Below are 16168 nucleotides of genomic sequence, written 5' to 3'. Positions count from 1 at the left end.
ATTAGGTTGAGAATCTGGGTTTATATACTGAGGGGTCACTGAAAGTAGAGTGAACTTGTAGGTGCTTTGGAGCTTCTTTAGGAAAATAAATTTTTACCAAAAGAAGTTGCTTTAGGATTTGTAAAAGTCACCTTGTAATCACAATATCCTATGTGTTACAAGCTGTGCTGATCTGTAGAACTTCTGAGAGGTGTGTTTGTTAGAGGAGAAATTTTAAGTGGTAGTTGTTTAGTCTGAAGTTTTGAGGAGTGTGGTTTTAAAATTCTGCTTCCCCCTCCCATGCAATACCTGATTTGTCATTTTCTAGCTGCTTATATTGGCCAGCTCACTCGGTGGTGGTTTTTTGCTCTACTAAATTCTATGAAATTCTTTCAAGATCCTTTTTAGACATCCCTTTGTTTTACTTCCCCGAGGGCAGGTAATATATCAGAGCCAGCTTGCTGTTTAACTAATGTCTCACAGGTAGGGAGGGAGGGGAAAAAAAAAAAAAAAAAAAAAAACAGGGAAGGGAGAGTGCGTCACATTGGAGGAGGAGGGGAGCAAAGAAAAATGAACTTTCTTAAACAAATCATGTGCAGAGGGACAGGCTGCCAGGGCTCAGGCAATTCTCTGCGGGGGCTCTGCTCTTTTCCCTGCTGGCTATGATGGAGGAGGAAGCTGGAGTGCTGAAGGAGGGGTTCCTCGTCAAACGGGTGAGTGCTCTGGTCCCTCTCCGTGTGGCTCTGCTCAAACGTAGAAGCAGCTCCTGAGCAGGGACTGCAGCGAGCCAGGGCTCATGGCAAGGCAGCCTGTTGGGTGCTGGGTCTGAGGGGCTCCTGCCTGCTCCTGGGAAAGGAGCTCCTCCAGGTTTGTGCAGATGCCTTCTAGGGAAGCTGCATGAACTGCAGCCATTCGCTACCCACCCGCAAGTTTCCCCGTGCTGGCATTTCTGTAGAGGAAGGTGAATTAGCCATCAGGATGACTCAGGGGTTAGAAAGCCAATATGTCTGCACCTCGCACACACCCCTGCAAGGAGCACGTCCGAGGCAGCAGTGGGGGTGAGCAGCGGAGGATGGCGAGACAGAAGAAGTTCTGACGGTCGGTTAAGATAGCTTGTGCATTTTTCAGTGACCTGTCTGTGCAGGGTTTCCCATTTCATATGAAAGAATGGAGAACAACAGATTATTCTTTTTAAAGGGGATCAGGGCAATGCAAACTTAAAAATGTGTTTGAAATAACTTCTTTTTTCCATACTCCTCAAGCAGTGCTGTAAGAAAATTTGAGCCAAAATGTGGTGAAAAGAGCTGAGAGATTTCAACCTTCCCAGTACTTCTCCCTGTAGGACCAAGTCAGTCATTGCTGGAACACAAGGAGGCAATTTAGCAAGGGACATAAACTGCTTGTAGTATCAAGACTCTGTCTCAATGATTAATATGGTCCTTGATTTCACAGAGAAAAATGTGATTCAGAAGTTTGTTCAAAGCTTTGCCACGCCTTGGGAAATGCTTTTCGACAGTACGTGGCAGTGTTTCTGGTGCTAACATGAAGGTAATCCTGGTCAGGAGCTTTCCTGGCAGGGCTCCCAGCCAGTTGGCCGGCCAGCCACTAGCCATATGAAGTTCTATGTGGAGCAAGGGCAGAGCAGTCCCAGCTCCCAGTCTCTTCCCTGGGCTACAGCTGTACTTTTTGCCTCTTTAGTGACTACTGAATTCAAATGGGAAGCCAAGGCACCGAGTGTGTGAGAGGAGCAGGTTATCGGCAGCACACAGAGCTGTGACTGCCGCAGTCTGTACAACATCACCCAGATACACAGCTTGATAGGAAGGAGACCACAAAGAGGATGACTAAAGGAAACTGAGGGACAAGGGAACCTGGGATTCACAGAGGAAAAAGGAGCAAGGTATAGGATCAAGTAAAGAAAATAGAGCTTTCTTGAGAAGAGAACAGAAGCAAGGAGATTATCTAAATGCATTATAAATGACAGAATTACGTACTGTAATGCATTATAAATATAACAATGAATGTGTGGAATTCAGGTAAAGATAAAGAAAAAAAGGTAAGGTGACCTCCTGAGAAAAGAGAGCATTTTCTAGAAGGAAAGAATAGAGCCATAGCAAAGAACATACAGGAAAAATGGCCAAGTAACTTTACAACAGGTGAAAAAAATCACTGAGGAACGCAAAGGAAAGGAGAGAACAAACCCAAGTTAGATAAATTGTATTTAGTATGGGCTAGAAGACATTGGATCTATAGTGCCCTGGATTTTAGAGACTCGTTACTCCACCTTTACTTGGAAATTGCTGGGTTTCCCCTTTATTTACAGAGAACTAATGAGCTTTAATTCATGCCACAACTGGACCTTACATGTTTCTTTCTTCTAGCCATGCTCACCCTGTCCCAGGTGTCAGAGCTTTCTTTACCCCCTGCTTTGCCTGCTGGCTGTAACACTCCATCACCTGTAGAAACACAAGTCAGCTCCTTGCACAACAAAGCTGGACCAGACACCATCAGACAGGACTGAGCCTGCCAGTGCCAGCCCTCACTGGCTTTGCTGTCCTTTAACTAGACTAAAGAGAGCTGGGGGCTGTTTACAGAGGGGAAAATAGGAGGATTTGTCTGTATTGTCATATAATCCATGAGGCATTCAACAGCAGCCTTCATTCAGTCTTTTGTCTTTAAAAAGCATATTTCCTTTACAGGAAACAGGAGCACAGGGAATGTTTTAGCCCAGGAGATTGGAGGCAGGTACGATTGAAATGAACTTCTCATTAGCAGTAAGTGGGGGATGTAAGGAAAAGCCAATTCACCCAGCAAAGTGTTTGCAAAACCACTTGGCACTTAGAGCCACATCAAAATGAAAAAGACACCACCCAGGGTCACCAGAGAGGAGGAGCTAGTTGCAAGAGCCTGCACACATTTCAGATTTAGCCCTGCTGCTGCCTGTGCTGTCAGCAGACAGGTGTGCAGCTATGTCAGCTCTTTGGGATAATTCATGTGAGCTTTTACATGAAACAATTCTTGCCAGAAAAGAAGTTCTCCTGGCTGAAGAAAGAGCAAAGCACTTTTCTATTCCTCTATGATTTTATAGTGATGGAGCTGTGCTATTTTGTTACTTGAAATGTGTATTTCAGGGAGAACAGGACTCAGGATGACGTCTTGTGCTTCGTTTCATACAAGAAGGCAAGAAGAAAATATGGTAATTTCTCAGTTCTTGTGTTAAAATAAGCTATGTGGATTTCTTGCCCTCCAGGGACATGTTGTTCGTAACTGGAAAGTGAGATGGTTCGTTCTGCTTCAGGATAAGCTGCTGTATTACAAAATAGAAGGAGGCAAGAAGGAGCCTTCTCCAAAGGGCAGGATCCTTTTGGATGGCTGCACTATTACTTGTCCATGCCTGGAATATGAGAACAGACCGGTATGACTGGGAAGATATATCTCTTCTCTATGTCACTCACTTTCTAACTTCTTCCTATCTTCTCTCCTCCTGGCTTCTTTGATTACTGCAACCATACCACCGGGGTGTTTCCGGAATTAGGACCAGCCAAAAGCAAGCTGCCGCTAGCAGTGTAACCAGGACAAGCACTGAACTCCCTCATTTTGTCTTTGCTCTTCCCTGTGCCCAAATGTGAGTCACAGCTATTAACAAAAAAACCCCAGCCCCAACCACTACTCCTGTGCACACAGTGAGGAGGAGAAATGCAAATGCATCAGCCCAACAGTGTGTGGAGAGAGGACATGAACAGCTCAATAAAATCTGAGGAGGGTGGAGAAAAAGGGAAATATCATCTGTGGTAGTTGTCTTAAATCCTGGGTATCCATGGGGTGCTCCCAGGCAGCCAGATCAGGCTCCTTTTTCCTTCACCAATGGAATACTGCTGCTGTAGAAACTTTCCAGCAAGACGACTCTGGAAGAAAAAGTGCCTCCTCTGTTTCTCTGCTCGCCCATGGGCAGCAGCAATGCAGATTTCCCATATGTGGGGCCACAATGGAAATTACTTTGGGAATTGCTGACTATTTCAGTACTTCCAATGGCAGAAAGAGCCAAATGAATAGTTTGCAGTTGTCGAGATCTGGATGTGAAAATCTCTACAGTCAGCAGCACACTCCTGTGTAATCCAGTATCTGTGTGGTCTGCTCTCTTCTAAGTACTAGGAGCTCCATGCATGCAAACCATGTTTATCTGAAAACCCAGGGATTTGAGGGGGATAGAAGCCAAAAAAAATCCAAAACCAAAACAACCCAGAGTTGTGCCCACCATCCTTCTGAACAAGAATTGCTCTGAACTGCTCAGGTGGGATACACTATCAGAGTTATCTGTGTCACTTGGGCCAGTCTGATAAAAAGCAAAATGCAAGAGTAGGGAAATTGCTAAATGATGTTATTGCTTTGTACTTCTTTCTCCACAGCTACTCATCAAACTAAAGACAAAAACCAATACAGACTATTTCCTTGAATGTTGCTCCAGGGAGGAACGTGACTCTTGGGCTTTGGACATCACTGGAGCTATTCATGCTGGTCACCCAGTACAGGTACAAGAACTTCACAGAATGAAGAACTCTTTCAAACTGCTAGAAAATATCAGCCTCCAGTAAGTGTATATGATTTCTCATTCTGTTGTCGCTGTAGCTTGCAAAGTGCCTGAGTTGATGGATGGGGAGGATCAAGGGAAGCTCCTTTCTGCACAGATCTGCTCCTGTGTGGCCAGGAACCTCTACAGTGGCTGTCCTGTCCTAGGTTTGCACATACTTTTGCCAGGGAACGCACTTTTTCCTGACCATTGTGTTTTGGGAGTATGTGGGTTCTGCACAGGCACCTCACTGCTGGCTTGAAGACCTTCCTAGTCAGCTGCAGATGTTCTCACTGGGGAGATGTATTACCTCAAAAGATGTAACATCAGGGAAGCAGTGGGTGGTGACTTTGTGCCCTGTTCGTGAGTTTTCAACCAACAATCTGCAATCCAGACTAGGATTTTTAGGGTGCGTCATCTTAAATAAGAGAAATCAGAGAACAGATAAGAAACAGAAGAATTACATTAATTTGATTTGTGTTGAGCAGGTAAGTCAGGCTGACTATAGATCAGCTTGAAGTGCTTTAAATTGAAAGATACTTTGTGAGGCACCTTGTTTAGTGCTGCTATTGGGAGAATAAAGTTTTCCTGGAATGTACTTAGGACTGCTTCTGGGGCAGTACCTAGAATAATTCCCATCTTTATGTGGGTAATCATGAGGACATCCCAGGCACCAACAGAAGTATGCAGCAATTTCTGCCTGTCTTTCTCATCTGCTGGTATTGTGCTGTGCTCTCGTTTGCAGCGACATAGTGGAGAGAATGTATGACAGCAGTACTGGAATTAAGCTGACCCGCAATTTGGATCAAGGCAGCAGATATAAAGAGACCTTCACAGGTACACCTACTGCAGACAAAGAGCCACCTCACATCTGATATGCTTCATTGCAGGGACAAGGGAGCTACTGTACTGCCTTCATAGTGGGATAAGTTGTGGGATAACCCAGGGGAGCCTGGCAGTGCAGCCAAGCTCTCCAAAACTTTTCCTTCTTGCTCTTTGGACATATGGAAGTACACTTAGAACCCCACACTTTTGGTCAACTCAGCACTTCTCTGACAATCTTTGGGATGCTTCAACAAGTGAAAACCTGTGTGGCAGGAGACCATTTGCCTTTCCTCAGAAGAGCACACTGTCTTGGTATGAGAGCTGCCTTTTTTCCTGCAGGTTCTGCCCTGGTGGACTGGCTCATCTCCAACAGCTTTGCTGTGTCACGATTTGAGGCTGTCACCTTGGCATCCATGCTGATGGATGAGAACTTCATCAGGCCCGTGGGGGTCCGCAGCACGGAGGCCACGCGCTCCAGCGACCCCTCTGAGAAGTTCCTCGATGACTCCACCGCACTGTACATGTTTGTAAGTGATGCAGCTGCTGACAGAGGCACCTCCTCTGGCCCCCGTCACACACTTGATTTGGGGTAGTGAGGAGGGGACACACACAGCCTGCAACCAAAGGCACATGTGCAGGCTGCAGAAGGAGCAGCTCTAGGCTTTTAGTAGTACTAACACTGGCACTTTTGCTGGAGCCAAATAGCTACATGGATATGGAGGGATCTACAAATTACATAATTAGGCATTAAAAGAGGTGTGTCCCTGGAGTGCAGTGCTGTGTCTGCATGTATTGGAGGCAGTGCTGTAGTTATTCTACAGCTCAAGGCCACAGTGCTTCTACGCAGCATGTGCAGCTTTACAGCTGTAATTTGTTGCCTGTGAATCTTGGTCCTACAAGGCTGTGCAACAGAGCTATGGAGTAGAATTTACTCAGGAAATATAAGCTAAAAACAGCTAAGGAAAATAAAAAGGAAAATAAAATGCAGAATTTTGTACTTAAAAGTCTGTTTAGATTAAAAAGAAAAGTGGAAATGTCTTTTCCCTATTTGCAGGCTGAGAGCAGTAAGAAAAATACCAGTTCCAAGGAAGAGGTACATTTTAACATCTCTGAATTAAGTGGCAAAATTGTGAAGCAAGGATTCTTAGTGAAACAGGTAAGCAAAGTCTTGGAACCTGCCCCAGGAAACAAGAAAAATTACAGCTCTTAGGGTTTCTTAGAGAGTAAACGTGTCTTATATGATCATGGCTGGAGAGTTGTGCCCAGCAGAACTTGCCCGTCAGTACTTGAGGTCTTGCAGTTAAGAGTATCCAGTTACAAAGAAGTGAACTGTGGAACTTGCTCAGGCAGGATTAATTGGATGTTCTGTACATATTGAGCATATACTGAAAGGTACAAAACAGTATCAAAAGCCAAAGTCCCACACAAACTCCAAATCCTACCAGAGGTGTTACATTCACTTCCAAGCAGAGCTACTGTTCCTTTGGTTCAACCTATCCCATCCAGGTAGAGTGAACAGTGATGATGTTTTGCTGGCCACAGACGAATTTCAAAGCTGAGTAGCTTGACCTTTGTATGAAGTGGACATTTATCTATGGACATGTGGGTGCTTTGGTGGTGGTGAAATCTTGGTTTTGGGCACAATTACCTGTTGGCAGCAACTGTTTCCAAGATCTGACCCTTGGTCTGCAAGGTGTAGTTCCCAACACTTACTATGAACAAGACAAGGGTCAGTCATGCTCTTTCAGAGCATAACACAGCCACCTGCAAATAGAACCCTACCTGCACTGCATGGCCACACTCTTACTCTGGAGCCTTGTACCCAGAGCCCCAAGTTTAGCGTTATGCACTGGATCATCAGATGCTTCCCAACCCTCCCTCCTCCTGCTGCCAGGGCACCATGAGGGTTGGCAGGGCGCTGTGGGATCCCCACAGGCTGGCAGGGCAGCCTCCCATCACCACAGGGCACGAGAGCTGCCCAGGAGCTTCTGCCTGTGCTCAGGAGCAGCCAGGGACAGCCCCCAGCAGCCCCAGCACCAAACCTCCAGGGGAGGGGATGCTCACAGGGCCTGGCACAGGCCTGTCAGCAATGAGAGGGCTGCGATGAAAGAGTAAAGAGCTCCAAAAGGACCTGGCATAAGCCCCTCAGAGCACACACAGCATGGGCTTTTAATCTGAAACCCATATTTAATCTGAAATTAAAAGCAGGAATCAGGGATATAACCATTTGTTCCTGTCACTCTGCTTTCTTAGTTCTCAGTACAGGAAAGGAAGAGACGATGGAATTATCAACATATGAAGAAGAAAGATAAGCAGAAGATGATGGGAATTACCAAGATGTTAGGAAATACTTTTCCTTTTTGGGTCCAAACCCTCTTTTTTTTGGTATCTATTTATGTCTCCCCTACAGCCTATAGGAAAATGGTCATTTCAGGAGGTAGTAATTTTAATTCTTCCATTTTGCCAGGGGCACAAGAGGAAAAACTGGAAGGTGAGAAAATTTGTTTTGAGAGCTGATCCTGCTTTTTTGCACTACTATGATCCCACCAAGGTACGTGAGTAGGAAGTTACCCTCCCCAGAAATCCTTTTAGAGACATAAACATTATAAAGAAGATACAATTATGCTGTAAATGTTTCTATCACCCTGGTTCCTCTATCCATTTCCTGGGGAATTAGACCTCTCTGGCCTTACCCTAAGAGGTTGTCCTTGTAGGATTTTGTATCCCTGCATCTTCTGTCTTTTTTCCTGTGAGATTCCTTTTCCTTAGCCGAGTGGCAGCAGTCTTCTTGGGATTGGTCTTTTGCTGTACCCTCACAGTGTGGGACCATGGTCCTGCAGGGTTTCTTTCTGGGTTGTAATCTTTCTGGGCTGAAATCCCACCACTTGAGGATCATACTGGCACTGGGATTTTTTACATTCTTATTCCAGCATTGAATAAGGTCTCCTTAATGCCCAAGTATTTATAGGAATTTCTACTACTCAGTTTTAAACTTTCTCATAGAACAGTAGAATTTATCTTCATGAATATAATAATCAATGTGAGCAAGTCAGATACTTACAGTAGTACAAAGCCCAACAGGATTGCAAGAACAGGTATAGAAATGCTTTATGTGACTTTTAAAGAAGACAAAAACAACATCCCAGTGGAAAGAGTTTATGGAGCTAGTTCATTTTTTGTTTCCTCTTCCTTCATGGATTTTTTTTCACTGCAACTTACTCTTGTAATGCTATAAGCTGAAACTGCAGAACCTGAAGGCAAGAAACAAGAGTGCCAGCCAACTAGGGAAAACAGTCAGATTTTTCCCATATAGTCTCAGTGAAAAGCAGCAAGCTAAATACTTACAGAAATATATACAATTCAATATATTGCTGTTGATAAAACCATACATACGTTTGAAATGTGATTGCCTACCCTTGTGCTTTTAACTGATCTATACCATGCCCAACTACATCACAGAAACATCTGAGACTGAAACAATACAGTAATGCATTTAACTACATGTTCTAATTGATTTATCTTGTGACATGCCTGGAAAAACTGGCATTATGTCTCCCCCTTCATAAAAGTAATGCACGTGCTCTGGGAAATTATTTTAATGATGATATTTTCCAGCTAAGCCTTGTTTCCTTTTTCTTTGCAGGAAGAAAACAAACCAGTAGGTGGATTCTCTCTTCGTGGCTGTCTTGTCTCAGCTCTGGAGGACAATGGAGTCCCAGCAGGTGAGAACGAGCCTCTAACGTCCATACATTTATATTTATGCCGTAGCAATACAGTCTTTGGGTGTGGGTTTGTATATATGGTTGCTTGTGTGCACAAGTGGGCTGACCTTTCATTTCCCTTTGCAAGCAAGGGCAGAGGCATGTCCCAAATCCCTGTACTGCTGGGTTGTCCACACCAAAGGGGATTTTTTTTTAAGCGTTATTTCCACATATCTCGGGTGTTCCCTTTATATGGGCTTTTCTTAGTCATATGACCTCTGAGACAGTCCTAGGACTGAATAGTATTCCAGAGTTAACAGACAAATAGAAAACACCTTCTTTTGGGGTGTTTTTTATCTCAAAGTCTTGAGGCATCCTCTGATGCCATTCCTTTTCTGTGTCCTCTCTACTTTATGCCGTTACCTTTTCCTTCCTGACCTGCTAGAACCCAAATGTAGGGGAGATATAAAGACAGCAGTAAAAAACCAGTTCTGCTGAAGCATGGGCTTAGCTCAGACATTTGTCTAGAACCTCAGCCTCACAGAAAGTGTTTCTGTTGTTCAAGGAATATGTTTTATGACAGTAAGTACAATGTGTAGATATAAAATACAGAACATCTTTCTAAAGAGAAGGTCTGAAAATGTTTTGGTCTGGGGGCAGGGGGACATGATGAACAACAGAGATCCTTGGTAAGAGGAACCCAGCTATGGGCAGGAGAAAATCTGATCTACTGTGCAAACTGGTAGGGGTTCATCATTCCAGTGTATAACTCAAATAATAGTCTTCACCTAAACAGAGACTATTTTAGGTATGTTGTAGAGTGCACAGTAGTTCATACAATCTATGGCAGGAATGTGTGTATCTTTATTTTCATAGAACCACAGAATCACCAAGTGGTTTGGGTTGGAAAGGACCCCAGTGATCACCTAGTTCCAACCCCCCTGCCATGGACAGGGTCAACTTCCGCTTAAGCTGTTTGCTCAAAGCCCTATCCAAACTGGCCTTGAACACTTCCAGGGGTTTTGAAGAGGGAAATCAAAGACTCAAGAGCATTAGATGTCTTATCCATAATAAAAAGGAAATATTTGATTCCCTAATTCACGAAATCCAAATTCTTCCTTATGAAGCTTCATATCTGCCAGAAAGATTTTCTCTGTGCACCCTCCTCATCTGTCGGGTTTTTTTTTTTCTCTGCAGGAGTGAAGGGCAATGTGCAAGGCAACCTCTTCAAAATCATCACCAAAAATGACATTCATTATTACATCCAGGCCAGCTCCAAGGCAGAGCGAGTGCAGTGGATTGAGGCAATCAAACCACTGACATGAGTAATGTGGACTTCATGTCAAATGACAAACTGTATTTGTGACCAAGCTTCCTGCTCTCATTGTCTGGGAGTGTTGTTTTTCCCTTTATAGTCTATTTTCATTATTTGAATCACCATAACACCTACCAATTCCTGGCAGACCATGTAGACCAAATCATGTAGATCCAGACTAATTCCCCCACCTTGAATTTACCATCTAACCAAGAGATCAAAACAGGTGGATACAGACAAGCAGGGCTTTACAAAGAAACTGCGAGATATTCCAAGATGGAAGAAAAGGATCTTTTGTACAAGTATTCAGTCTATGTCTGACAGATCCAGGTTGTGCTTTATCTTAAAGCAGAATTGTCTTGCTCCTTTCCCCTTTATAAAGGGGCTCATAAACTTAATTAGTTAAGACTGAAACATCTAAGTCATGAAAGGTGCTGGTGTCTGAGGATGCCTTTCTTGGTATATGACACGAATCTTGTGCTAAGCCACAATCCAGCTGCCAGGATAATACGCATTGCAAAACAAACAAGGGGTCTGTCTGTCCATCCATCTGCTCTACTATTTAGGTCTCTGTTAGACTGGAAAAGAACAAAGAGTCTTCCTCTCCACCATACAGCTTACTCTTCTGTTGGTAATGCCCCACAGCAGAACAGGATCCTGAGTATCAAATCAGACCAGTGGAAATTCCAGACAATTTCTGGTGCTGAATATACTGGAAGAAATCACTCAGCCATAAAAGCAAGACTTTTCCTTCTGATTATTACTGTAAGTCCATTTATGTTGGAGCACCATTTGGACAGAGAACTATAGTAGCAGTCCTCACTATTGCTTTTTCTATCTTAAGTCATTATTTTTCCATCATTTGTCTACTAACCTTGTCTTTGAAATCATTAAATATAAAAGAAAAACCCAAAACCAGTGCATTTGAATATCCTGTGCTTTTTAGAGACATGATTTTTCTCAGAGGGCAGGTTTGAGTATATGGAAAAAAATGGTTTCATTCACTGTAATTTTAGATTTATATATAAACTGAGACACCAGAGGGTAAAATGTAATGTAGGAAATTATTCAAACATGTGATCAGTCTGCTGATACACTATTTTCATAAAATTGCGTGTTTTATGAGTACCTGTATGTGACAGGCAGACTCTGCAGAGCCTTCAAAAATGCAGCATGCTATATATCGTCCCTGAAGTCATGGAGGAATTTGATAACCTGCTATCCACAGATTCATCTCTGTAAAGATGTTTTGTTCTCCAAGTTGTGTACTGAGAAGAAGTCTCTTCATCGCCAAAGGCAGAATATGATACATGCTTGTTTATTTATTAGAATAGCCATGTACTTAGGATTTCACTCAAAAGCTACAGCAATGAAATAACAGCACACTTAAATGCATTAGAATATTTAAGAGTGCTGGTAAAGACGTTTGCAAACAACGTTTGCAAACAACAAGAGTGCAGTTTTAATTAGATGCAAGAACAGGAATAGGCAGTGCAGTTTAAGCTACAAATACCATTTCCTAGGGCTGGTCCAGAGAAGACTGTGAAATCCACAGCTGTTGAAACTTTCAATTCCGGAAAAGCTGCCTGGAAGAGACAAGGATGGTGGTAAGGCATTTATTGCTCTCTGCTGGGAAGCACAGATGGTTTTGTGCTGAGCAGAGCTTCCAGAAAAAGCAATTCACTCCTGATAATGTGAGCCTTGCTGGGGCCCATCAGACTCCCTTATTCATTTATAAGAAAATCTCCTGCTTCCCTTTTCTCAGACCCACCACCTGCATAATGCTCAGTTCTAGTCACAAGGCTCACAACAGCCACCCACCACAGAGGACTGAGCTCTGTCACCTGGCATGCCTGAGGGGGTAAGGAGGCATAAGGATGTGAGATACCACGTAACATTATAAATCTTGCAGTTTGAGAGACCAAAAGTGTATCTCAGCAAATGCTTTGAGATTTATCCAGACCAGCCATAGCTCTGCAATTGCTAAGTGTGTATGGGGAAAAAAAGTGTGTATCTCAAACACATCAGTAAATAAAAAAGATACAGTTCCCACTCTCCAGAATCAGCCGGGGGAAAAAGACAAAACATTTCTGAGACAAGAAAAAGTACATTTTCCTCTGTCCTCTGGTGATATCATGGTCTCCTTTTTTCAAGCCACTTTGGTAAGCTTGATGTCCCCTGAGATCCGCAAAGCTTTCACCAAGCTCAGAGGCTGAATGCGGTGAGTGAAGTCACAGAGCTGCCGTCCATCAAGCAAGACTCGTATTTGCTGGTGTTCACATAAGAGCTCCATCTGCAATGGAAAAGGACAGGGAAGGGTATTAGAGATCAGCAGCAGGGCTGATTTCAACAGCATGGACTTAGAACTAAATGTCATGGGGATAGCAAAGCACAAAGTCTACCAGTTCTTCTGAAATGCCCCTAATAAATAACCTACCCTCTTCTGAGATTATACTGCAAAGCTCCAGTGAGTACTCTCACTAAGATTAGAGAAAGGGATGCATCTTTCCCATCAGGGCTTGGACTGTTGCTGTCTGTGCCAAACCAGACTAGTTAACCTGGCAATGTCAGTAGTTAGCTTATTGTGGTCATATACATAGCCTCCAGCCTTTCTCCCCTCCTTTTCTCTACCCTATTCACAGTACCCTAACACTGACCTTGAACGTGTCGCCTGCTGTAAATGGAAAGTAGGGAATAGTCTTCTCTTCTCTTCCCCATTTCCCAGCAATTCGTGCATTTCGGGTGATGGATTTCTCACTGAAGTTAACTGTAAATAACAGTCCAACATCTTTGTTTGCATCCACTGGATCACAGAGCAGAGCCACTGAAAAGCTGAAAAAAAGACCAATTAAATTACTGGAACTTTCAGAAATGTAAAGGACATGATGAACATGGCAGAAGCTTATAGAGATTAGAGATAGCTGTTGGTTTCATGTCAGACTAAAACACAGGACTTTACAGGCTTAGAAGCTGGAGAAAGGGATGAGACAAGACACTGCTCATCTTTGTTTCCTGCCCCAGTGCCCAGCAGAATGCTAATGATTTCTGATGTTGCTTTCCCTGTCTCTTGACTGAAATCAAATCCTTCAACATGCACTCCTTTGTGTCTTAAAGGAGGGTATGGCATACTCTTCACCAGTAGAAGCAGTGGAGTTGATAGCTGTAGATGCAAAAAAAAGTATAATGGTAAGTGTAGTTGCTGTTATCCAGATAAAAGACAGCAATGAACCTCTACATCCTGTGCCAAAACCGTTTCTTAAATGGTGTTGATTCCAACCCCCCCACAGACAACCAAGATTCAGGTTGAGAATTGCACTTCTTCCTGGAGGAAAAATGTCACTTGTGTGTTCCCTTCAGTTCACATTAGATAAGGGCAAGAAGTAGAAAATCTTGTCAGGGCAGTCAGAAAGACCAAACAGTGAACTTTTCCCTGACCTTTTAATCTTAGTCTGAGTGCAGGAAAATTAAATAAAGCCATAAATTGTTAATCTGTTTGACTTTCTTCCTTCAAAGAGTACATACCTCCACTAAAGCTTCTGAATTTAGAAGACAGGTAGGAGCATGTACAACAGGGTGAAGCCCCCAGCAGTCCCTTCACCTACCTCTTGGGTTTGGAGTGCACCATGCCTATGACTGTGAGTTTCATGGTTGGTCTCAGGCCACCTTTAATTTCACCAACGTACTGCTCCACCTGCAGGGAACAGTGAAAATGGCTGCAGTGGGTCATGCTATGGGTAAACCAGCTATAACAGCTGATTTGGTCACTTGATATACCTTGGGTTTATTTTTATGTGTACAAAAGAACTTGAAAGTATTTCTAGCCTAAAGTACTTCTTGCACTCTAATGACACAATAAATCTGGTTGCAGCCCTCCAGTTGCTCTGGATGCAGCAGACGAGAGGCTTTGTGGCAGCATGACGTGTGGTGCAGACTCTGCTTGAACCTACTCTGCCACCTCAAACTTGCTACCAGATTTTGGTGTGCTAACTTGGCACCATCAGGCCTTACACCAGGCCAGGCAGCCTCTGTCCTCCACTGTAAAAGCAGCGTAGATGCTGCCCTGCCATGCATGTTGACCACATCCTCACAGGCAATCCCAGTAACACCTGTCCTGTTGTGACAGTGACTTCGAAAAGTCACACCTCTTCAGAGGCAGAAAATGGCTTCTTGGTGGATCTACTTTTGTCCTGTTCACAGAGACCTGTAGTTGAAAGCTCCACACAAAGTTATGTTTGCTTTTTCCAAACAATTCTCTAAGAGCTTTGATGGTCAGTGGAGGAACTAACACATAGCTGACATGGAAATATTAAAGAGAGAGACCTTGGAAAAGATTGCTAGGGATGTTTTGAGGCTTCATTTTCAGAAATTGCTTTAAAATATAAATGTCAGAATACTGCAGCATGTAATCACTCCCCATGCAGATTCACTTAGAAAGAAGCTGCTATAAAGTGCTAAATGTTATTAGCAACTTGCGTAATACTGATAATACTCCAAGGCAATGCATAACAGACCCTGTTTGAGATAAAAAGAGCTTTATCGTTCCAGTGTTCCGAGGTAAAAATTCAGACAGTTTTGCTAGAAGACCTGCACAATATATGCACACAAATTCAAGATTAAAAATATTTTGCCTATATCTCATTTCCTAGTTTCAATATAGTAGTTGTATCTTCTGCTAAGATGACCTTATACAATTTATTTCTCTCTTTGATACTCACATACAGCTACCTTTAGAGCTTCACAGATATATTAATAAACTTATAGTTCCTAACAAGGTCAATATTGGAAGAATAATTTTACAAGTATCTTCAAAAATGACACCAGTAGTACTGATTGTTAATAATGTACATTTACTCTTGGACGAGCGGGCAGGTGACTCCAGCAAGTATGTTTTGAACTTTGTAACAGAAGAAAAGTATCAAGCACTTGATATGTCTTACATAAGCAAACGGCTTGTCAAGTGAGGAGTCTGACTGTAGGGAGATACTTCAAACTGGATAAAGCAATTAGAGAGTGAGTAACAAGCATAAAAGATCTCAGGATAAATGAAGTTGATGCTCATACAGGTCTCCTGTCCCACTAAAGCTTCTTCCTTGCATAGAGAAAAGATACAAAATACTACCCCAAACTGAAAGTGCACATTGAGAAATTGTTTGTGTAGAGGTGCAACCATAGTAAGTACTATCACTAAAGGCACAGGGTATCAGAACTGAATAGAACAAATGACAACCACACGGTCTCAACAGTTACAGCTCATCCAGCATGGCTGGAGAAAATTCAGAGATGTGACTGCCCACACACAATTTATCTGTGGACGCCTATTTAACCGTACAGGTGAAAAATACTCAGGAAGCTGTAGGAAGTAATGATAGAAACTCCTGCAAGCTTCATGTGGAGTTTATTGGTGGGTCCCAGCACATGTACACAGGCACAGCTCCCATCCCGTATTTTTGCGTTCAGGAGCCCAGGGGACTCACTTGGTCACTTACTTTGGCACACCTCTCCTCTGTCATCACCGCTCTCCCTCTTACACTTGCCTCGCCGCAGCAGTCCCCGGAGGAGTTTTTGGTTTGTGTGTCAGGACAAAAGCAAACAAAAAGCCCGGAATAAAGGGAGGATGTTGAGGGGGTCTTATCTCTGCCAAACACTGGCTGGACACCACCCAGCCCAGCAGCTGAGTCACGGCCCTCCGCGCCCCGTCCCTCTGGGGGAGGCTCACAAATACCGCGGTGGGAGGGCAGGGGACGCCCGCAGCCCCGCACGGGAGCGCCGGGTGCGCTCGGT

The 16168-nt window shown here is 43.5% G+C and overlaps 2 protein-coding genes across 2 annotated transcripts; one reads left to right on the top strand and one right to left on the bottom strand.

Moving 5' to 3' along the window:
- Positions 1–539: 539 nt before the first annotated feature.
- On the top strand, positions 540–10451 carry PLEK2 (pleckstrin 2). Its single transcript, XM_069017653.1, has 9 exons — positions 540–692; positions 3230–3394; positions 4386–4567; positions 5292–5383; positions 5711–5898; positions 6426–6527; positions 7839–7922; positions 9015–9093; positions 10270–10451. Exons 1-9 carry the CDS (start codon positions 642–644, stop codon positions 10395–10397), a joined length of 1071 nt encoding a protein of 356 aa, XP_068873754.1. The 5' UTR covers positions 540–641; the 3' UTR covers positions 10398–10451.
- A 743-nt stretch (positions 10452–11194) lies between these two features.
- Positions 11195–16168, bottom strand: LOC138111586 (galectin-related protein A-like). Its single transcript, XM_069017654.1, has 5 exons — positions 15874–16168; positions 13990–14078; positions 13045–13219; positions 12497–12680; positions 11195–11973 (listed from the first exon to the last, which is right to left on the bottom strand). Exons 1-4 carry the CDS (start codon positions 15895–15897, stop codon positions 12537–12539), a joined length of 432 nt encoding a protein of 143 aa, XP_068873755.1. The 5' UTR covers positions 15898–16168; the 3' UTR covers positions 11195–11973; positions 12497–12536.

Source organism: Aphelocoma coerulescens, chromosome 5 (assembly GCF_041296385.1).
Source record: "Aphelocoma coerulescens isolate FSJ_1873_10779 chromosome 5, UR_Acoe_1.0, whole genome shotgun sequence".
NCBI classification, from domain to species: Eukaryota; Metazoa; Chordata; class Aves; order Passeriformes; family Corvidae; genus Aphelocoma; species Aphelocoma coerulescens.
The sequence above is the reverse complement of the archived record's forward strand: the minus strand, read 5'-3'. Positions and strand labels throughout refer to the sequence as shown.